The sequence below is a fragment of the Lipotes vexillifer genome, unplaced genomic scaffold (genome assembly GCF_000442215.2).
Source record: "Lipotes vexillifer unplaced genomic scaffold, Lipotes_vexillifer_v1.1 scaffold1139, whole genome shotgun sequence".
NCBI lineage: Eukaryota > Metazoa > Chordata > Mammalia > Artiodactyla > Lipotidae > Lipotes > Lipotes vexillifer.
Window position 1 is genome coordinate 1,368,129 of NW_006798273.1, and position 23,826 is coordinate 1,391,954.

The following is a 23,826-nucleotide window of genomic DNA, read 5'->3' on the forward strand; positions in this document are numbered from 1 at the left end:
TGACAGCACCTGGAAGACATAAGAGGTAATAATATTCTCAAGGGAAAGATTCGTTCATCTGTCAGAAGTTTAAAAATGAGAATCTGAAAGACCCTTCGAGGAGTGGGGCCAAGAATAATGGTCTCCCCAAGCTAGTCCACAAAGAATGCCAGAAAATATTCTCCTGGGCTTTCATCACACATGCTATTGCAAGATGTAGTCAGTAGGCAGTAGAGAGGGCAGAAGGGTAGAAAGAGGAAAAGGAATTAGGGGTAAAGGCACCCATCAGTACCCACCCGAGGCTGACTCCACGTGATACACTGCTATACAATCCAACGGGATAAGGCACATTTGGCAGCATCTTCTGGATTCCAACTATGGTTATGACCCACTACCAATCAGATTTTATTTCTATTTTTTAAAATTTCTTTTGTTAGTAGACTTGTGTTCCTGCTGGATATGGAAGGAACAATGATGGTGGTATACATCTTTATCTCTTGCTCCTTGAGATCTCTAGACAGAGAACCTGGATATACCATTTTGAACCTTTTGAGTGGCCAATAGCAAGATTATATTTATACTTTCTGTGTGTGCAGGGCATCTGACACGTGCCTGGAGGTGACTGCAATTGAGAATGGTGCTGGAACAAAGGCTGCTCTCTAAAGCCATCAGGGAACATGAGTCTTGTGTCTTTTCATCCCTCCAGAGAATGTTCTCAAATTTCTCCTCTGTACAGACAAGTCCTCTTGGACTTATTGATGTCATACCCACAATTAACTGGCCCTGGTCTCTGTGTCTCCTACTTGATATTCTCAAGACACTATTGATTGTTGGCCATTGAGAGCCTAATGACCTTAAATCATGTTTCCACCTCTTGCCCAATCAGCTGTGGCCAAGGAGTGAGGTTGGGGGTGTGAGGAGCAGTTCTTGGAGAAAGGGATTACAGCCAGGCCTGGCCAGGCTTACTATTCTATATAAAGTAGCTTTCTTAGTAGCAGTATTTCAAGGTGAGTGACAGGCAGCTATTGTTCTGTCTCTTGAGATCTGCCAACAACACTTCACACTTTTTAAGGAAAATCTTTACCGGTACCTGAACATTTATAAAAAATGACTTCACTTCCTGGCCAAAGCTGATTGGCATCTTAACCAATGAGAGTCTTTCCCCTGGAATTTTGGAAGTGGAACCAAGAAGAGGTCAGTCTCTTCTCATGAGGTTCCACTTGAGGGAAAGAAAACTTGGGAGCCCTTGACAGTCACATTTTGTCATGCCATCCGAGAGCAGAAAAAGCCAGTCAGCAGTGACAAGAAAATATGAAACATAAATATATACAGAAGTAGAGGCGAGGGGTTACAAGAGGGCCCTGAATTTGTTCCGGCCCCGGGTTCCAGTTTACAGGCACACCTGCAGTCTGCTCCTTCGGTTCCATGACCTACCAAGTATTCTCAAAATGAATCCCCTTTATACTAGTTTGAACTAAGTTTCTGTAATTTGCAACCCAAAGAGACCTAAGACAAGGAGCAAAACCTCTCAGTTCCCTCACCTAAGGTTTCATTGTTCATGTTCTGCTACCAAGACCTCTCTTCTTAGAGCTCTTTGGGGTCCTGAGGATACAGAGAAGACACAGCATCCAACGTGGCTCACAAAACCAAAAGGTGGGCATCAATCTTCCACATCCCACTCATTCCTCAACCAAGTTTATTCCAATATGACTTTGGTGCAACCATTTAAGTTACCGACAAATGCCAGTAGACTCCTTGTCCCTTTTGACCACTTGGCAACATTGAATGCTTTTTTGGGCAACATTGAATCCTTTTTTGGCAACATTGAATGCTTTCTGACTACTCCCTTTCTTGAGAGTCTTTTCTCTTGAATTCTGTGACCCTGCTCTCACCTGGTGTTCCTCTTACCTCTTCTATTCACTCTGCTTTAAGGGCTCTTACTCTCTTCGTGCCTCTTAAATGTTGGTGTTCCCCAAGGACCTGTCCTAGACTTTGGTCTCTTCTCCTACACTACACCTTCATGAGCAATTTCCCTCCACTCACATAGTTCCAGATATCACCTGTATATCTGGGATCACTCTTTTCCATTTCAGTCTGCCTATAGAACATTCCCATATATGTTTGGATATTTCACAAGCATCTCAAACTCAATATATTCAAATGAAATCACTCTCTACCCTCATGTGGAACACTTTGGGTGCACCACCTTATTCCTTGGCCCAAATTTTACCCCAGCCATGCTACAGCAATCACTTTTGCACAGATATAATCAGATAACACCTCATCTTGGTCGTATCCCATACTTCTCACTTTCCTCTTGGAGTTTCTCTGACTCTGCAACCAGGGAAGACTACAGAAATCCCTGGTGTTCGTTCAGCAGCACTTAACCAACTGGGTGTGGGAGCTGGTAGTTAAACACTCCTCATTTCCATATCAAGGGCTGACAGTTCTGAGGCTCACTCACCATGACTCCTTAGGTCCCAGCAGGATCGAGCCTCAGTTGCCCACAGCAGTGACCAACGTGATCATATACTTTTGTATTGGCTTTTTCTTCTTTTTTTGCAGGTACTTGTTATTAATAATGTAATGAGTAACTTCAGTATTTTAATATTCAAATCTTGCTTTATCAGATTATATAATGCAAAAAATTTAAATATCTCAGTGACAGGACAATAAAAGCAAATCGCTGGTGTGTTAAGTGAAGTTACATTTATGCTGCTATTAGTGGATCAGCTACTGGGTATAGACAAGAATGTGTTAGCGAGATCAATGGCTGCATATCAGTCAAGGGGTGACTTGCAACTATCTTCTGATACAGAAACAAGATGAAGCAGAGAACTAGCTGCAGGTGGCTCCACTTCACTAACTTTACTGTGATAACTGTAGTAGTTAACTTCCAGGATCTAGCTTTTTAAGCAGCCAAACCAAGGAATCAGAAAGGAAACAGTGGGACCAATCCTTCCACTTTATCATCATGGCTATAATTTTCCTCACTGTTTTATATTTACAGTTTTGGAGTGTCCATTGCCAGCACCCATTCATGCTTTGCCATTCTAATAGAGCTTCCTCCTCCCTCCAGAATCATAATAAATGGATTCTAATATCCTGCTCAGAAAGAGATAAAATACATGATCACATGAAGTATCTTTTAACTTTCCCTAACTAGCAACCTTGGATACTTCCTCCTCCATATCCTCATTGCGTTGTGTTGTTAGAGGTTCATCAAGTAACATCTTTTCCCCACTTGAGTTCTGATCGAACTCAGAACAAAGGAGGAAGGCACATAGAGATCAGAACAGCTGTTTTGAGAGCTGTTAAATGTGTCTGAGGGACAGTGACAACAGGTTTCCCCAGCCTGGACCCCACCCAGATATTTGTCCTACTGGAATCGGAAGACTGCTTTCTGCAGGTACACAGTGCTTGCCACGTGGCCAGGAGCAGGCATCCCTCTAACGTCTCCAATGATCAAAATAATCCTTACCTTTTACCGCTAACAGCCCCTGATGATTTTGCAAAACGGTGCTATACAATACAATAGCAGCTAGCCCAGAGTGGCTACTGAGCACTTGAAATGTAGCTAGTCTGAATTTGAGGTGTCCTATAAGAATAAAGTACTTGAAGACTTAGTTTTAAAAAAATGTAGTAACTATCTCAATGCTTTTTATATTGACTATATTTTGAAGTTTTAAAAATATTTGAATGAAATTCAAATATTGATTGAAATGAAATATTAAAATTAGCTTTTGCTGTTTCATTTTAATATTTAAAATATGGCATTATATTCCTGTTGGGCAGCACTGATCTAAAATGCTTGGACTCGGGTATAGGGCTTAGAGTCTCTTCAAGTTGATTTCATATTTAATGGTCCTGGAGGGGAAAGGTACTGCAGTTTTCCAGGGCCAGATTTGGGTCCTTGTCTCTCACATTGGTGCCATATGATCTTCACACTTCTACTTCCAATATAAGCTGATACATACATTTCCCCTGTACAATCAGGCTCTTGTTAATGCATAGTCAAGGAAGACTCTCACCAGGATTCCCATCACCCCAACATGGGTACTTTAACTACTTTCTGCCTTTTTACCGCAGAAGTCCCACCTCGATAAGACAGACCACTTAGGAACTTGACATCCACAGCCAGCTTTCTCTTGGACTTTCTAAGGAATCACGATTCTGGCTTTATCAATATGTTATCTAGGGACTTCCCTGGTGGTCCAGTGGCTAAGATTCTGCGCTCCCAATGCAGGGGGCCCGGGTTCAATCCCTGGTCGGGAAACTAGATCCCACACACATGCCGCAACTGAGAGTTCGCATGTCGCAACGAAGATCCCGTGTGCCACAACGAAGACCCAGTGCAGCCAAAATTAAAAAAAAAAAAAGTTATCTACTGACCGGCACCCGGTAGCCTTGCTCCCCAGCTCCTCCTCACCTCTGTCTTATTTATGTGAGACTTGGGGGTTCATTTATTCTTAGAAGCACAGGCCTGGGGGGTGAGATAAATTTCTGGGATTAGTAGTCGCACCAATTCTCTGTCCCAGGCTTCAGTGCACCGGTTTTCTCTATTTACCATATTGTCTTCATCTCAAAGTTCCCTAGCATTGCTTATCCTTTTTTTTAAAGTGTGGATTCATGGTGTGCTGCTATTAATTTGTGTGGTAAGTGTTCGATTCTCTTAAACTTAGATAGGGCTTATTTAAGCATCAGAGAGATTATTTCATTTTTTTGAAACCCCTTTTAAAGTATTTTGCCTTGTATCTTAAAGAATGTTGGCATAGGGACTTACCTGGTGGTCCAGTGGGTAAGACTCTGCGCTCCCAATGCAGGGGCCCAGGTTCAATCCTTGGTCAGGGAACGAGATCCCGAGTGCCGCAGCCAAAAAAAAAAAAAAAAAAAAAAAAAAAAAAAAAAAAAAAAAAAGATAGATAAAAAAAAGAATGCTGGCATACTTCCAGTTTGTACAATTTCTGATTCGAAGATTTCACCCTACTAATGGCCATTCAGTGAAGCTAAAACCTCAAAATTTAAGACCTCCACTACTCCATACCTTATTGAGAGGTAAAATGGCCCTTTCCTCAGAATTTTTAGGAGATGGAACAGTACTCCACCTTTTAAAAATGCTCTGCAGATCACCAAATTTTAGAAAGGAACAAAGGGAGAACTGCTGACTTTATGTCCCCACTCTGTTTCGATTACCACTTTACTCAAAAGTCCATTCTAGTCTCATCTTGCTGACAATGGCAGAGTATCTTAGGGGAATACAAAAGTAAATACATTTTACTTTTAACAAGTAAATACAATTTACTTTTAACAAGGCAATAAATTACAGATTCAGAACTCTCAGAGACAGTCATCAGCCAAAACTCTGTCAGTAGTTTCTTTTATTTTGTACTTGACATTATTAAATAATGATATTATCCACTTCAGTAGATTCTGCACTCTGTTTTTCCTCAAGTTACTTTGAAAGTCCACAAAGGTGGATCAATAGGGTTGTGAGTAGATTAGGGAAGGGTCTGTTTGGAATTCCAGCTTCTTGAATCAGACTTTTACTCCCAGGGAGAAATGCATGTTGGTCCACTGGGATTCATGCAGGGTGAGGTAAGTTCCAGACAGCCTTTCAGCATCAAGTCCTCTTCTGGGCTTCACCTTAAGCAAATAGAAAGGGAATGCAGAGCCTAGAGTCAAAGCTGCCTGGTGCCTGACTGTCAATAAAATAAAAATATAGGACTGGGTCCAGGGAATAGCAGGGTTTTGGGAGTCGAGATTTCAAGTTTAGCAATGTGGGATCACCTCATGGCAGACCTTAAATATTCAGAGACGTTTTCATTAAACAGGGAGCTATTTTAGGTCTTGAGTAAGGCATGATGGGCAGGAAGGGATCATTTGGAAAGACCGGCCTAACAGTAATATGAAAAATGTAACTTGTGACAGAGGCTGTTTATATTAACCAAATGCTGAGGTGCCTGTTGACTTTCCTAGTCTCTTGGTGCTGGGTTCTGGTTTATGAGATATAAACAGAAGTGTTGGCCCTGAAAAATATCCCAGCATACCCCCCAGCTTTCTCTTCCATGATGACCTTGGAGGCAACATGTTCTAAATGATGAGGATGAAGGAAGACAGACTCACATCTGAGTATATGTGAGAAATGAATCTTTATTTGGGGTTCACTTATTGCCCCAGAGCTTAACATCCCCCTCGTCAATAATGAAGAGGAAAGAATTCGAATCAAGGAGTGTCTACTGCAGTAATGGGAGCCTGAGATGATAAAGGTACAGGCTAGACTGTGAAATTCAGAGAAAGGATGTGAATCTAAGAGGTGTTTTAAATAGAACTTGGTAAGTCAAAAAGTCATTAATTCAGATAACTATTTATTGAGCACCTATTATTTGCAAGGCACTGTGTGAGATACAAAGACATATAAGTCACAACTCCGAGTGCTTACAACCTGGTTGAGGAAATAGTACATGTACATAAATTATAAAACAAACCTTATAGCATAATGGTAAAGAGAACAGACTTTGAAGGGAGACCTGTATTCAAGACCTGGCTTCACCTTTTACTAGCTGTCATATTGGGCAAGTTATTTAACCCCTCTAAACTTCATTTTGCTCATCTGTAATATGTGGGTAGTAACAGTACCTACTTCAGAGGGTTAGTGAGAGGAGCAAATAATCTACTCCTTGCAAAACTCTCAGCTGAGTGCTTGCCCCATAATAAGCGCTCAATAAGTGCTAGCTACTAGTAGTAGTATTAAGAGATCTAGAAGCTGGGACACAACAGAACAAGGTCAGTGCCCAAAGAATCTCCAAGAGAGAGGGACTAACGGCTATAAAGAACTGTTCTGGAAACAACAGTATTGCTCTGACATTAGTGTGCCTTCCCCTCCTGCTGTGGCCTCCAGTTATTTAAAGTGTAGTGATACCTGGGGACTAGGACGAGAGGTGTGTCTGAGGATCGCCTCCTAACGTTTGTCCCTATCGTCTGATAAACCTCTGCAAAATGTTGACTCTAAAGAGTCACATCCTAATTTCTGGCATCCCACATCAGCTCTATAACACAGTGGGTAGAGAATGTTCCTTCAAACACTGTGGTAACAGAGGCAGGTAAGGAGGGTAGTAGCCAGAATAGGTGCAATGACCGGGAGATGGGTTTAAGTTGGGGAAGACCTAACTTGAGTTTGCACGGAGGTCCTTTAACTAAAGCTTTTGCTCAACTCAGTCTATTCCCTGTTTGGCATAACGCCTTTGATGTTGAATAACTGATGATTTGGAACTGAAAACCTTCCCACACACACTGCATTCAAAGGGCTTCTCTCCCGTATGAACTCTCTGGTGTCGCGTAAGCCGGCACCTCTGGCTAAAGGCTTTTCCACATTCGCTGCATTCATATGGCTTGTCTCCGGTGTGAATCTTCTGATGCTGAGTAAGGGAGGAGCGGTCAAAGAAAGCTTTCCCACACTCGCTGCACTGATAGCGAGGCTCTCCAGCATGGGCTTTCTGATGTCTATTCAGTGATGAGACACCATAGAAGGCTTTGCCACACTCGTTACATTCATATGGCTTCCTGCCCGTATGGATTAGCTGATGTCGAGTGAGAATACTTTTCTGGCTAAAGGCTTTCCCACATTGATTACATTCATAAGGACTTTCTCCAGTATGAATTCTCTGGTGTCGAGTAAGGGACGAGCGGTCAAAGAAGGCTTTTCCACACTCATTGCATTTAAAGGGCTTCTCTCCAGTATGAATTCGCTGATGTACAGTTAGGGATGAACGGTCGAAAAAGGCTTTCCCACAGGCATTGCACTCGTAGGGGCTCTCCCCAGTGTGCGACATCAGATGTCTACTGAGACTGCTCCTGTGACTGAAGGCTTTCCCGCACTCAGGACAGTCATAGGGCTTCTCTCCAGTGTGAGTCCTCTGATGGCGAATAAGGGAGGAGTGGTCAAAAAAGGTCTTCCCACAGTCACTGCATTCCTGGTCTCTCTCTTTAATGAGAATTTTCTTGGGAGGGGTTGCCCCATGCTGCAACCTTTCCTCCTGAGAAAGGGATTGCTTGCAGGCCTCCACTGCAGGGCTTTCCTTCTCTGTTCCTAACCCACCATCCACCACATGAACTTCAAATTTAGGAGATGAAGGACCTTTCATTCCAAGCTTTTCCCTCAATGTTCTTTCTGATTTTTCTTCTTCTGAAGCACCTTGAATCTCAGGCTTAGTCTCCCAGTCTGGAATGGACAGAAAACACAGATGCATGTTTCTTTCTTGGGCTAGGAAATGTTACAGCAGAGAGGAGAGATGCTATGATAAATCTGAAAAGTCATGTACAGTCACCACATTGCTTGCTCCCAGAAATAGTGTTACACTCTAGGGAGAAACCAAGACTTGGGACTGAAACGAGGAATACAACTGATAGTGGAAATCTCAGAAAAGAGGAGAATTTCCATTGGGAGCATGGCTAGGTTAATTAGGAGAGTTGGCTAAGTGGAGGGGATGGTGAGGAATAGGAATATCAAAGCATGAATGGGTAATGTGACAGGTCTGAGAAAGTAAACATTTGGTGAATAATAGTGAACAGAACTTTAAGGTGTAGAGAAAAAGAAAAAAAAAAACGCTGGTGGGGGACAGAGAATAAATAATAAAGGAGAAGATTTGAATTTGAGAAAAAGGTGATACCCAATACTCCCTCCCACATACACCTAAATAACAACCACAGAACAAAACAAAACTCTGCCCTGCCCAGTTCATACTCAATTACCTTGAGAGACATTCTCTGCACATTCTTTCCCCTCAGATCCATGAAGCTCCACTATCCAAGGCTCATCCCCTCTCTTCAACTGAAAAATCACATCAGGTCCAGGAACTGGAAGTCCTGCTCATGGAGAAAGAAACAAGCCAGGTGGTCATGTGTGATTAAATACACAATGATTCCAAAGCTAATCCCAACCTCTACGTCTTTCAGAGAGCAAATGTGAAAGGCAGAAAGTGCACACCAGGAATACAGAGTATGAAGTCATATAAGGAATTCAGGAAACTCTGAATGGAGGTCAAGACTGAGCTTCTAAAAGGGAACAAATAGCATTTGGTCAGAGAGTTGATAGACTCCATTTGAATTAATGTGTTTATTCTTCCCCACGAAGTGAATGGGATGATCCTAGCTTTAGCACTGGTAGGATGGGGGGGAAAGTCCTTAACTCAGAGAAGATGAGAATGAAGAAAGGTCACATTGAATAAGAATGTGTAATGTGGGGGCTTCTCTAGTGGCGCAGTGGTTAAGAATCTGCCTGCCAATGCAGAAGACACGGGTTCGAGCCCTGGTCTGGGAAGATCCCACATGCCGCGGAGCAACTAAGCCCATGTGCCACAACTACTAAGCCTGCGCTCTAGAGCCTTCGAGCCACAGCTGCTGAAGCCCGCGCACCTAGAGCCCATGCTCTGCAACAAAGAGAAGCCACCACAATGAGAAGCCCGCGCACCACAACAAAGAGTAGCCCCCGCTCGCTGCAACTAGAGAAGGCCCATGTACAGCAATGAAGACCCCACGCAGCCAAAAATAAATACATTTATTAAAAAAAAAAGAATATGTAATGTGTATTATATAGGTGCCCATTTTTGTTTGTTTATTTACCCTTTACTATTGTGATTTTATTTAAACAAGTGGATCATGTTCATTGTAGGAAATCTAGAGGCATGTACAAGTAATAAGAAAAATCACCTTTCGTACTTTGTATTCATTTCTTTCTTTCTATTCACTTTGATACTGAAAGATACCTATAGATACATTTTGTTAAAAACTGGATAATGACAATTATATCTCAATTTTTGAAAATAAAAAAAAAACTACTGGAGAGCGATTTTAGAAAATAACTAAGACCACCCCAACTAAAATTATTCCTATTTGATTTATTTTGACATCTCCAAGTAGATAATTTCTAAATCCATAACGATTCACTATATATAATATATGTCACTCCAGGCACTGTTACATTTAAAACATCATTTTGGGCAGAAGACTCTCAATTAAAAAAACAAACAAACGAGGAAAAACCCCAAATAACTGGATAATGAAATAATGTTAAATTTTAAACTTGATTTTTTCACATAATAATAAATTTAAAATATTACTTTAATTAGCACAGCTCTACCTCACCATTTTAATGGCTACATGGTATTATATTGTATGAAATAACATCATTTATTTAATTAATCTCTTGCTGACAGACATTCCAGACTGTTTTCAATGTTTTGCTAAAACAAACAATGGTATGATGAATATCTGTGTACACCACAGGCTGCTAATCTTATTATTTCCTTAGGACAAATTTCTAGAAGTGAATCTGTCCATCTTTGGTTATATTTAAAAAACAGATCCCCTCCTAGAAATAGTCTTGAGGTCTAAACTTCCCCTGCATTGGGACCCCTGACTTGGGCAAGAGAGGTACTTTCTTCTTGGGCCCAAGGATCATCGATCTGGTTGTATGCTGACTCTCTGCTGAGAACGGCCACATCCATCACCTGCCCATGGCTTCCTGTCTCTGTCCTTAGATTTCTGTTTTTCCTACCAAAGTGACAAAGGCTCAGCAGTCTCCCTTAATGCTCCCTAAACATTCTCTTCTGTTTCCAGATTTGTCCTGTTTAAGCTACCCCAGGGTGTTTTGCTTGTTTTTTTGACCTGCCTTGAATGAAATCTGCGATGTGACTCCTTTTACTGCCTCCTGCTGCTGATTTTAAGTCTATTCTAAATCTGTACACACTCAGCCTCTTATTCTGGAAGCTCCTGAGAGGTTCTCCTTACAGGAGCCCAACTTTACTCTCACGAATACCTCACATCAGCAGTAGCTCTTAATTTTCCTTTTGTCACACAAATCTCTATCATTGCAAAGCGCCTTCTGCAGGCATCTCTCTAAGGTGTCCTTAAGACAAATATTCAAAATCAAACACATTTCTAGTGACCTACTCTGAGCTACAACCTTCTAATCTCACCCCTACATGCCCTCTTTTTTTTTTTTGGCATGCGCGTGTGGCATGCAAGATCTTAGCTCCTGACCAGGGATCAAACCCACGCCCCCTGCAGTGGAAGCACAGAGTCTTAACCACTGGACTGCTAGGGAAGTCCCCCTCTTTTTTTTTTTTTTAATTGAAGAATAGCTGATTTACAATGTTGTGTTAATTTCTGCTGTACAGCAAAGTGACTCAGCTATACATACACACACACACACATATATATATATATATACACACACACACATTCTTTTTCATCAATAGATTCTTTTCCATTATGGTTTATCCCAGGACATTAAATATTGTTCCCTGTGCTAAAGAGTAGGACCCTGTTGTCCATCTGCCTTTTTTTTTAAATGGAAACACTTCTTTCCCCCTCCTCTGTTTCTCTGAGGAGAAATTTTCCCTCAACGAGAATGCCCCTTGCACTCCCGCTTAAGTACCCTGGATGGAGCTGAGTAAGTTACTGCTGAGCTGAGGGAAGACCTGGGCGTAGGTAACTCGGCCTCTTCTGCTGGCCCCAACCCTCTGGAGAGCAGTTCCCTGCAGCAGGCTCTCACATGCCCTGCTCCTCCTGGCCCTGGCCCTGGCCCTCCGTGTCGCAGGGCCAGGCTTCTCAGCAAGGGCCCCTTGGTTGTCCAGTCTGCTTACAGCTCAGGGAGCAAGCCTGTCCCAGGCTGGGGCTCAGGACTGAGAAACCCGCTCTTGCTGTACACCTAAGCCACATCCCTCTGCTCTTCGATCTTGTCTCTCAGGGGTTCTGACTTGGGTGGAGAAGAAGAGGTGTCAATTTATTAGCCTCTCAAAAGCCCACATCAACACAGGCCAGACTCTACTGCCGGTGGCAAACTCTCCTTACCCAACGAGACAATGCTCTTATAGTTCTCCAGCATCACCTCCTTGTAGAGGTCCCTCTGAGCAGGGACCAGACACCTCCACTCTTCATCTGTGAAAACCACCGCCACGTCCTCGAATGTCACTGCGTCCTGGAAACACAATTACGTTCCCTTTATTCATAACCCTTCTCTTTACATGGACCAGACAAAACTATCATAAGGATGACAGCCTGGAGGATGCAGAGGGAGCGGAAAGAAAATGGTTCTGACGAAGTAAGGCTTTGAAGCATTTGGGGAAAGTGCTATAATCCCCTGAGGCATGAAGTTCTTGGTCACAACCCCACACTCCCTTCCTAGCCGAGCCTCTGAATATCAGGGGCTCTTCTTTCAGACTTACAGAAAATGTGCAAGAATAGAACAAAGAATTCCCATGTACCCTTCACCCAGCTTCCCCAAATTAACATTTTCCACACTGGCTTTATCTTTCTGTGTCCCTCAGTACACGCACATTCACCTGTCTTCTTCCTGAACTTCTTTAGAGTAACTTGCAAACATGATGTCTCTTTACTCATAAATGTTTCAATGTGTATTTTGTAAGAACAAGGATATCCTCTTGTGTAATCACAGTATGATTGTAAAAATCAGGATAGCAGTGATATTATATAATTATCTAATCTACAACCTTAGTCAAATTTCACCAATTGTGTGTGTGTGTGTGTGTGTGTGTGTGTGTGTGTGTGTGTAACAAATCCTTCAAATAATGGTGTAGATTAGATCATCTTTAAGATCTCTCTCATTTCACTCTGCTGTTCTGTGACTCTGTAAGGTTGCATCTTTACTCCCAATCCTGAAACCCAGATGAGTCTCCACAGTGTCTGCAGAAGCTCTAAGCCAGAGCATGGAATTCAAGACTCTCTGCCCTTGGGCAGGAAGAGGGTAAACCACATGTCTCTACCCACACAAAACTCTCTTCAGGACTCTTTCAGCCTCACTGAGGTGCTTTACAGTGTGTGTCACGTTCTCCGCCTAACCCAACAACTCCCTGGGATATGCGGGCCTACTTTCAGTCCATACATAGTGGATGTACTAAAGGGAAGTCAGAACTAGAAACAGCCCGCTGTTCCCCAAACCTTCCAATCAGACCTGTACCATTGGTTTTTAGGCAAAATTGCTCAGGGTGAAGGCTACAGGGGCTGCGTGCCTGGTGACAGGCTAGTGGGCACATGTTCAAGGCAAGGGAGCATCACTGAAAGATACCACAAATCAAATGGGAAGGACACACTTCCTAAGGAGTCCTTCCTCCACCTGGTTGGGTTTGATCAAGGAAGCTCCAAGATAGAGAAAGAAACGTGGTTACATTCTGGAGCCTGATAGAGTATTTCAGCAACACAAAAGTCCACCTCACCTGGAATCTGGCAGTTGGAGACACAGCAGCCATTCCCTCCCGAGTGCTCTCCTTGCAGAGAAGAGCCGAGTCCTAGTGAGGCAGAGGTGTGGGATGAGAAAGAGGGTATAAGAGCAGTCTTGTTTTGTAGTTTTGTGACCCATGAAGCAAGAAATCTCCACACACCAGTGAGCTATGTACTCACCTTCATTCTCAATACCCTACAAAAAGGGAAGGCAGAGTAAATCAAGGCCAAGAGCAAGCCCACCCCATCCCAGAACTAGAGCGAAAGGCCATGGATATTGCTACGCAGAACACAATGTGGTGCTTGTTTTACCATAATCTTAGAGGCAAAGTTCTGTTCCTGGCAGTCAAGAACATATTAAGGCTCATACCGTCTTTATAAATTCACATTCAACACTGCTCAGAATGATTACTAGACAAAAAGCATAAGAAATTTTATGAATGGGTATATGGACAAGTCCTGTCAAGGAAATACCCATAGCCTCTTCAAAGGAAAAATGCCCCATTCACAGCAATACCCGATGCTAAAGGAGCAACCCTTGGGCAGCCACAGTTTGTTCCGCGTGACCCTGCGTCTCACTCCTGGAGCCACACTGATTAGGTCACAGGTGGGCAATGCACAGGCTGACCAGTGGATGGACGTATGGTCTGGCTTGAAAAGATGACATCCATCCTCAGGATCGTGAACTAAGAAATGTTGGGACAACGAGTGGGTGATGAGCTGAAAGGATACCATGAGGGACAGAAGTAGCCATGAGGGTCAAGGAGCCAAAGGTACCAGGAAGCAGAACCCATGAGCATGTGGGAGGCACGAGGTAGAGAATAGGCTGTAACAGACTAAACACAGGCGGGCACGTTGGTGGTGAAGCATTGAAGCAAAGACCCAAGAATTCCTGGCCTTGAAGGCCCTAATTCACCTAGCACCATCCCAGACAGCAATTTGCATGCAGACCAGCCTTACTTATTCTTAGATTTCCATAAGACTCTAACCCTCTCAGGCTTTGTGTGAATCTTTATTACCAAACTTTACTTGCATTAACTGGGTCCATCTCAGTTTCTCACAATCAAGAGTCTAATTAAGACATAGTCAAATCAAGCATTTGGGGGATTCATGAGTGGAGTGTGGGGAGAGCGTGGTCCTGAGAAGGAAAGGGCGTGTATGTGGCTCAATGATTACAGCCAAGGGAATGTATTCATTGATCCTTGTTATTCTTTCATCCATCTATCCAACCAACATTTATTCAGCACCAACTATTTATACCAAAGCAAAAGAAGTATGACACTGTCCTTGTCTTTCAAAAGCTTATGGACTACTACACAGGACAAACAAGTAATCAAGTTAATATTTCACTACAGGATGAATAGATGCTCTAAAGAGATGTGCACAGCTAACTATGAGACAGCACATCAGAGGCCCAGACGGGAGGCAGGGAGGAACACTGCCGGTTTCTTGGCAGAAGTGGGACCTAAGGTAAGTTTTGATTTGGGGGGAGGCATTAGAACATTCTAGGCACAAAAAAAAAAATCAAGTTTTCCAAAAACAAGGAGGCAGGTCTTTGCAGGGAAAGGATTAACAACTGTAATGAGTTTAGAATGGCAATGTCTAGGTTGGGGCAGTGCTGGCGGGGAAGATGGGGTTGACGAAGCAGGCACAGACCAGCTAGATCAAGGAGAGCTCTGCGTGGTCCTACTCCCACTGGCATGGGGATCACAGAAGGATTTAAGCATGGAAGGGTCACCACCAGATTTGTGTTTTAGAAAGAGCTTTGCAATTTGTATCAAGGGCCTTAAAATACATATCTTTGACCCAGCAATTTTCTCCTCGGAGTTTTTCCTAAGGAAATAAGTAAGAACACATGCAAAGTTTTTTATTAATCATCACTAACACTAACCTTTACTGAGTGTCATGTGAGGCAACCTCCTAAGCACTCTACATGTGTCATCTCATTTAATCCTTACAATGCAGCAAAAATTTGAAATAGCCTAAGTTTCTAAAATAGGAGATTTGAGGGCTTCCCTGGTGGCACAGTGGTTAAGAATCCCCCTGCTAATGCAGGGGACACGGGTTCGAGCCCTGGTTCGTGAAGATCCCACATGCCGCAGAGCAACTAAGCCCGTGTGCCACAACTACTGAGCCTGCGCCCTAGAGCCCACGAGCCACAACTACTGAAGCCCACGCACCTAGAGCCCGTGCTCCTCAACAAGAGAAGCCACCACAATGAGAAGCCCACGCACCACAACGAAGAGTAGCCCCTGCTCACTGCAGCTAGAAAAAGCCCACGCACAGCAATGAAGACCCAATGCAGTCAAAAATAAATAAATAAATAAATTTATTAAAAAGATAAAATTAAAAATAAAATAGGAGATTTGATTAAATAATTTATGGTCCAGACCATACATACAATGGAATACCACTGATATTATCATATTAATATGATGTTATATTTTAAATGTTATTTTATATGATAATTAATATCATATTAATAATAACTAGCATTTATTGAACTTATGCTACTGACCAGGCACTGTACTAAGTACTCTTTGTAAGAATAGTTTAATTCCATCCTTATGAATCAATAAGGTATGGACTGTTTCACAGATTAGGAAATTTAGGCTTTGTAAGAGGCTGAGGCAGAATTTGAACCCTGGTCTGGCTAGCAGTTTTTAACCTCTATGCTGTAATGATTTATTTTCATGAACAGATAGCCACACAGATAACAGAAAAATAGACTAGAAAATACCAAAACATATCCAAGCAGGTAGGAAAGCTTGACACATGACAGAAGTGGCATCACAAATCACTGGGGGAACGATCACTAGTAATAAACTGCAAACAACTTACATGTTCATCAATAGGATAAACTGTGATTTTATATGTGTATGTGTGTGTGAATATTATACCTTGATTAAGATGAATGAACTAGAACCTCATGTTAGTAATATAAATTTCAGAAATATAATTACTGAGCAAAAATAAAGTTATAGAATGACTTACTATGTAATAGTTATATAAAATTTAAAAACAGGTAAATGGTATCTACAAAAATCTATACGGGACAATAAGCAACAGATTGTGAGTATCTCTGGGAAAGAAGGGAAATAGGATTGGGGAGGGATACCTAGGAGACTTCAACTTTGTAATGTTTTGTTAAAAAAAATCTAAAGGGAAAAAAACACAAAGAAATTCACACAATATTAAGTGAAGAGAGCTTCCCTGGTGGCGCAGTGGTTGAGAGTCCGCCTGCCGATGCAGGGGATGCGGGTTCGTGCCCCGGTCCGGGAGGATCCCACATGCCGCGGAGCAGCTGGGCCCGTGAGCCATGGCCGCTGAGCCTGCGCGTCCGGAGCCTGTGCTCCGCAACGGGAGAGGCCACAACAGTGAGAGGCCCACAAAAAAAAAAAAAAAAAAAAAAAAAATTAAGTGAAGAATGCACACTTTTAAAATTACATAATTGAGCATGCACACACGTACAGAAAAAAGACTGGAAGAATATATATTAAAATGTAAATGGAATTTGAGTGGTGGCATTACAAGTGATTTTTATTTTATTTCTTACAATTCCTTATATTCTGATTTTTTTTTTTTTTTACAAGAGTTATGTGTTTACTTTGGTGTACAGGAAAAATAACAGGAAGGAAGGAAAGGAGGTGTGCAGAAAGTTATAGCAGACCTGAGACTGCCATTCTTGGGAACATCTACCTGCAATGTTGGCCCTTGGCTGGGGTCTGGGAACTTCAATTTTAAGAGCGTTTCCTAAGAGGTAGGGTGGGCCATTATGCCTAAACTATTTGTGCAAACAATATGGTTTCTGCTGAACACCTGCTGTTTTGATAGAGGGCCTGGAATTTTGGTATATGTTAGGCAGGAGGTGCCTACGTGGCTAGCCCTCACTAAAAAGCTTGGGCTCTGAGTCTAAAGAACTTATTTGGGCTGACACATCACACACATGTTGCTGCATTTTCATTGTCGGAGGAGGAAGTGCTCTGTGTGACCCCTCATGGGAGGGAGAGAGCATGAGGAAGACTTCCCAGGGGTTCCTCCAGACTCTATCTGTCCCCCTTATGATCTGGCTGTGTATCCTTGCAAGATCACTGTCATCATCTTAGCCATGAGTATAACTATGGGCTGAGTCCTGAGTCCTGCTAACAAACCCCTGAATGAGGGGTGATCTTGGGCACCCCCGACACAGGCGGCCATACCACTCTGGGTAGCTGTGGCAGAATGGGAGCAGAGGAGGTGAGTAGACCGGTGAGGAGACTATTACAATTAACTAAGCAAGAAATGATAAAGAAGTGGACAGCAGACATAGAGAGAAGGGGAATTACTGTTGAGATATTAAGAATAGACCACAGATTAGAAGCGGAGGCTGAAGGTGATGGGAGAGGCAAGGATGACTCCAGGTCACAGATCTGAGTAACGTGTGAATAATGGCACCATTCATAGAGATGAGCGACAGGAAAGTAGTTTTGGAGGGAAAGCTAAGAAGTGCAGTTTTGGGCATTTAGAATTTGAGCTGTTTCCACATCTTTGGATAGGAAGAAAATCAGATGACTCTGGCTCCCACTGACCAAGTTGTAAAAATTATTATTGCCAAATGAAATCACTTGAATTTTGAAAAACTGAGTTTCATTCAAAACAGAAAGGTTAATATAAAGTATTTTAAAAATGGTTATAATACAAAGAAGGCAATGTTCAAGCCTTTAGTTATATATAATAGTACTTTGTTTTTTTCTATTATTTGTAAGACTATTCATAAAGTATAGACGTATCCTTTAGATGTATAGTTGTATTCATTCAGATAAGCATGAAAAAAGAAACCTAGGAAAAGGGGATAAGCAAAGTAATCCCAGAAACAGGAATTCCGTACCCAAAACAGGAAGGACTAACCAGCAATGGGACCAGGTAGAAAGAACATGGGCTCCTCACAATGAACCAACCTCAGATTCTAAAGAGGCAAAGTAACTGCAGACTTAATCCTTCTTCCCTTAGGAGATGAGCCCTTCAGCTGGTCTTATTAATTATAAGATACTAATAAGGTAAGTTACGTTTTCAAAAATGTCAAAAGACTAGATCAATATATACTTACTAGACAATGGGTTAACACCGGCCAAGCAAACTTTAAAAGAATATTGCCTTGAGGGTGAACAACAGTTTGCAAAAACTAAAACCTACGTGAAAGGCAAAAACTTAAAACAAAACTTACTGGAAAAAGAAGTTTGGTGTAACTATAAAAAAGAATCTTAACCTGAGGAGAGATTGGGGTTTGAATCTTGCTAGGAGGCCAAGAGGATACCTGTACAAATGGCAACAAATATACAACATCAGTTGGCAACCAGAGCCTCCAACTTGTGTAGTCTGCAGCAATATGTATTCTTATACTTGAGGGTCTGTCAAGATTCCTCCATCCCCAGGAGGGTCTCAAAATATTACCCTTGGGTCCTATGGAGATGTCAAAATTAGCATTTAGAGATACAGGAGAGTATAGGAGTAAAGGCTCTGGCAGACCACTTGAAGTCAAAGTCCAGCTCTGCCTCTTCCTACCGGTGTGACCTCAGGTAACTTTCTTAACCTCTCAGTTTGCCCATCTGTAAAATTGGGATAGTGAAAGTACACATCTCATAAAGTTATTGTGATGCTTAAATAGGATAATACGTGTAAGGCATTTAGAATAATATGCTAAGTAAGTGTTAGGAGTCCTAGGAAGCTAGAAATAAAGAAAATATTAATTACAGTGTATCGCTGCTGTTTTAGAGTAGGTTTAAGTGTAAGTGTAGCCACAATATTGGGATCAAAGTATTTGTATATGTTGTCTAAAGCATTAGAACTTTTTGAACAAATCAGCTGAACTACATCTGAAATTGTGGTTGAAACTGCTCAATGTTTAAATGCTTAAAGACAATTTTCAAAGTTTCATTTATTAGATTATAACTTTAATACACTGAGCATTAACCAAATTGCAAACAAAGGTGAGCATAAACGCTCCCCAGCCATTAAACGACCAGCTTATGTTCCCAAGGTTCTCATCGTCTGTGGGCTCCCTGCCAGGCCAACTTCATTCCCCATCAGGTCTAGACTCCACCAGCAGTCACTTTGGTGAGCTCTCAGTGGTACTCAGGACTCCTCAAATCCGCCACATTCACATGGAATCACTGCCAGCAAAGGGTCACCTCTGTTTTTCCTTTCCCTATTTCTGGATCTCAGAGTATTTCTGGAGAAAATGCTTTTCAAATTCTTATTCTATACCTTCAAAGAGTGCTCACCTAGAAAGCTCTTACTATTCCCATCTTAGCTACATAGCTATCCCAAACCTCCACGGCTACCCTTCAATTTCAGCAGAACACCGTCTTTCACCACACTGAAGCTTCACAATGCATTTCTGAGCTCTAATTCCGATAGTCCTTTTCTCCTTATTTCTCTGCAGTTTTCTGACTGTTTTGACAAGTTTCTGATGCTGCCCAAGGCTCAGACTGCGTACAGCGTCCTTCCCGCTATCCCGCAGAAAGTCCATGCACACCTGGTGCTCCATTTCCGCCTCTACAGAAATGCTTCCCGAGTCTAGTACCAACCCCTCTTCCAAACTCATCCTGCATTTCCAAATGACTAAGAATTTTGAATTAGGCATTTTGTTGGCATCTTAAAACCACCTTCCCCTATGCAATTCCCCACATGAGCTCCTCTCCCTCTCCTTACATTTCTAGCAGATGTTCTATTATTCTCCCAGGTGCCCCAAATTCAAACTCTTACCTAGCTATCTTTCCTCCCAAATCTAGTTAGTCACCAGATCCTTCTGAGTCTTCTTTTGCAGTGTCATTTGTATCCTTACCCACCACTGACACCATCGTAATTCAGGTCCACAACAGCTTGCTTCAGGACTACTACCACTACCAAGCGTTCCTAACTGGTTCCCTGACTAGTCCCTCCCCCTCTCTAGTCCTGGATGGAACCTCTAGAATAACTGTACCAAAATAGTTTTAGTCCTGTCAGTCCCTGATCCGTCCCATACAATCCACCCTGCTGACCGTGTCTCGTCCTGATCCTCTATGCTCTGACCCCACTGTGCTTTTCCCCACCCTTGTCTCCCACTATTCCTCTTATACGTAGCATTTCCTTCTCAAATCTGCCTAATGCTTCTCTACTTCTTTCCTATTTTTTTCACATCAAATTCTACCTCCTCCACGAAGGTCCCCTGATCTAGTGCGGAGGCCTATGGTAGGGAGCTAAACGAGACAATCTGATGCGATTTCTGGGAAAGACGGAGGGACTGGAGTGGGCGGCACCCTAGATTTAGTGTCAATGCCACCCACGTTTATTAAGCACCTACTACGGGAAGAAGGTACGGGAGGAGCAGAGGAAGGCTCCAAACTTCCCACGGAACACACGCACACACGGGGGCTGGGGGGACAACTTTCCGTCCGCGCCTGTCCGAGCCGGGACGTCGACACACACACGCACACGCACACACTCACGCACACACTCAGACGTTCTGCAGGTTGGCTCCGCCCGCGTCACCTGTTCTACTCCCACAGCACCTCCCCCAAGTTCTCAGCGTCCCCTTCTCTCGGCCGCTGCGCTCACTCGGCTCCGCCAAGACACACACCCACTGCCCTCACCTCCGGCACAGAGTGCTCGCGACCCAGGAAGACGGCGCCTTTTCAGGTCGGGAAAGCAGTGCGCCGGCGCAGGGGGATCTGACGTCCGCGCTCCCCACCAATGCTCGGCTTTGGCGGACTCCATTTCCCAGAAGTCTCAGCGGTTGGCGAGCTTTAATTTGATGTTTAAAGATCTGCGCAAGCGTACCCTTCTAATGAAGGGGTGGGCGGTGCCGAACCGGATCCGACGCGGCAGTGCGGCAGCCTGAGCGCGGCGAGGGAACCGTCGTGGATGCTAAGGAGGCTTGTGGCCAGCCTCGAAGTGCTGCCTATGTGTGATGTCACGTCCCTCCAGTCCTCCGATGGGAGGGCCGTCCTAAGGAAATGTGCCTCTTTTAGCTTTGGGGGCCGGTCCCTACTGAGAACGACTTCGAGTCTTCTGGCCCTCGGAAGGGGTTTGTTTCCGCTTCAGCTTGTTCACTTTAAGGAATTTGGTTGTAAAATTTGGGCAGGAGTGACGCAGAGTTTGGTTCTGAGGATGGGGCTGTGCACATTTTTGTGCAGAAAAGAGAAGAGCCCAGGAGTAAGGCAGGTAGCCCGACTCCCGACATTTTGAGTGCACACCAGCCTGCCTTCCTTGGTGCTACTGGAAGGACTCTCGTCGGAGTCTCGCAGGGCTTCTCAACCTTGACTGCACGCCGGAATCACTGAAGAGCTTTGATATATTGATTCCTGGGGCCCACTATGGGGAGTGAGAGTTTGAAAAGATCTGCAGGTGATCCTAATGTGCAGCTAAAGCTAAGAATCACTGCTCTATAGCTTCAGGGAAGACTTGAGATTATACAAAGAATGTGATGAAGTTCTACAGTCAGGAACAAGTCTACACTTGCACTCAAAAAACCTAAATTGCCTGCCGTAGGCAAGGCATTATTACAAATACAAATACGACACAGTTACTGCCCCAGAGGAACTCGTGTTCCAGTGGACAAATCAGAATGTGAAATTGTTACAACACAAAGCAGTGTGCTCTACAATTATGTCACTATTGGGAGACACTATTGGGAGTACAACTGAGGAAGCAATTAACTATGGCTGAGAAAGTTGGAAAAAGCTTCCTATAACTGGTATACTTGAAGAAGAGTAATTAGAAAAAATGCAGAGAGAATAGCATCTGCAAAGGTATAGGCTAGAGGATAAAAGTGCAAAGAATTAGTAGCAAGATGAGTGGCAGATGGATAAGGATTAGGGGCTGATAACCATGACTTGGAGCTAGATGGAGGACGAATTTGTGCTATAGTAAGGGGTTTGGACCTTCCAAGAAGATTAGGACTTGGAAAAGTTACGACGTCCAAGACATATTTTCTTGCTGTTCCCTTCTGTGGGTGGTTTGTTTTTTGTTTTTTGTTTTTGCGGTATGCGGGCCTCTCACTGTTGTGGCCTCTCCGGTTGCGGAGCACAGGCTCCGGATGCGCAGGCCCAGCGGCCATGGCTCACGGGCCCAGCCGCTTCGCGACGTGTGGGATCTTCCCGGACCGAGGCACGAACCCGTGTCCCCTGCATCGGCAGGCAGACTCTCAACCACTGCGCCACCAGGGAAGCCCGGGTGGTTTTTATTATTCATTTAGCCTTATGCTGAGAGTGGAAATTTGTGGGTCCTGGATGAATTTCTTAGAGTTCCCTACCCTCGGGCAGGCCTTAGGGTTTCATCGCTACCTTAACTCCCCAGGTTGCTGTCAGAGTGGGAGCTTGAGTTCTCAAGGGTTTAGCAGGGTAAGAGTTGGGTTTACTGCTCACTCACCTCTCAGGGCTCTAGCTCACACTTCCTTATTTTTTTTAATTGAGGTGTAGTTGATTTACAGTATTATATTAGTCTCAGGTGTACAACATAGTGATTCACAATTTTAAAAGATTATACTCTATTTATAGTTATTATAAAATATTGGCTATATTCCCTGTGCTGTACAATATATCCTTGTTGCTTATTTATTTTTTACATAGTAGTTTTTACCTCTTAATCCCTGATCCCTATCTTGCCCCTCCCCCTTCCCTCTCCCCACTGGTAACCACTAGTTTGTTCTCTGTATCTGTGAGTCTGTTTCCGTTTTGTTATATTCACTAGTTTGTTGTATTTTTTAGATTCTGCATATAAGTGATATCGTAAAGTGTTTGTCTTTCTCTGTCTGACTTATTTCACTAAGCATAATACCCTCTAAGTCCATCCATGTTGTTGCAGGTGGCAAAGTCTTATTCTTTTTTATGACTGAGTAGTATTCCATTGTGTGTGTGTGTGTGTGTGTGTGTGTGTGTGTGTGTGTGTGTGTGTACTGTCCTCCTTGGCAGCAGATGCCCACTGAAGGAAACCCAGCCCAACCTACCCCCATTCTTTGCTGGAATATTTTATACCACATCTTATTCATCTGCTGCTGGACACAGGTTGCTTCCATATCTTGGCTATTGTAAATAATGCTGCTGTGAACATTGGGGTGAGTGTATCTTTTTGTTTTCATTCTTTTTTTTTTTTTAACTTTGCAGATTCCTTACTTTCATGCCTGTGTGTTTAGAGAGATGATTTATAAGTTTTCAGCATTTTTAGTTTTTTAGTTTTTTTTCAATTAGGGTTGTTCAGGGAACCCAATCTGCCATGTTGCTGGAAAGATTAAGAGAATTTTAGCCAGTTTTCTTAGAAGAGTTAGGAAGGGCATATGGATGCTGAACAGCCAAGAAACAACGTTGTTTAGAATAAAACAAGGCCTGCCAGCTGGGGGCTCTTGCCAAATTGCAAGATATTACGGCTATCTGCTGCTGTGTAACAAATCACTTCAAACTCAGTGGCTTAAAACGTTTATTATGCCAATAACTTCTGTGGGTCAGGGACTTGGACAGGGCACAGCAAGGGTGGCTTGTCACTGCTTCACACTGACTCCAGTGTGAAGAGGACTCAAGTGTCTTCATCACTTGTGTGTCTGGTACATGGACTGGCATCCATGGCTGGGCTCACCAGGACTGTGGACCAAAGTCCCTA

The 23,826-nt window shown here is 43.1% G+C and overlaps 1 protein-coding gene across 2 annotated transcripts; it reads right to left on the minus strand.

The window, feature by feature from the left end:
- Positions 1–6,326: 6,326 nt before the first annotated feature.
- On the minus strand, positions 6,327–20,880 carry ZNF2 (zinc finger protein 2). 2 transcript variants are annotated; one of them, XM_007470202.1, is made up of 5 exons: positions 20,826–20,880; positions 13,212–13,283; positions 11,830–11,956; positions 8,728–8,841; positions 6,327–8,197 (listed from the first exon to the last, which is right to left on the minus strand). In XM_007470202.1, exons 2-5 carry the CDS (start codon positions 13,242–13,244, stop codon positions 7,191–7,193), a joined length of 1,281 nt encoding a protein of 426 aa, XP_007470264.1. In that variant the 5' UTR covers positions 13,245–13,283; positions 20,826–20,880; the 3' UTR covers positions 6,327–7,190. The 2 variants fall into 2 exon arrangements, with proteins under 2 accessions (XP_007470264.1, XP_007470263.1); XM_007470201.1 differs by having other exon boundaries at positions 7,139–8,239; positions 20,826–20,863.
- Positions 20,881–23,826: the final 2,946 nt, after the last annotated feature.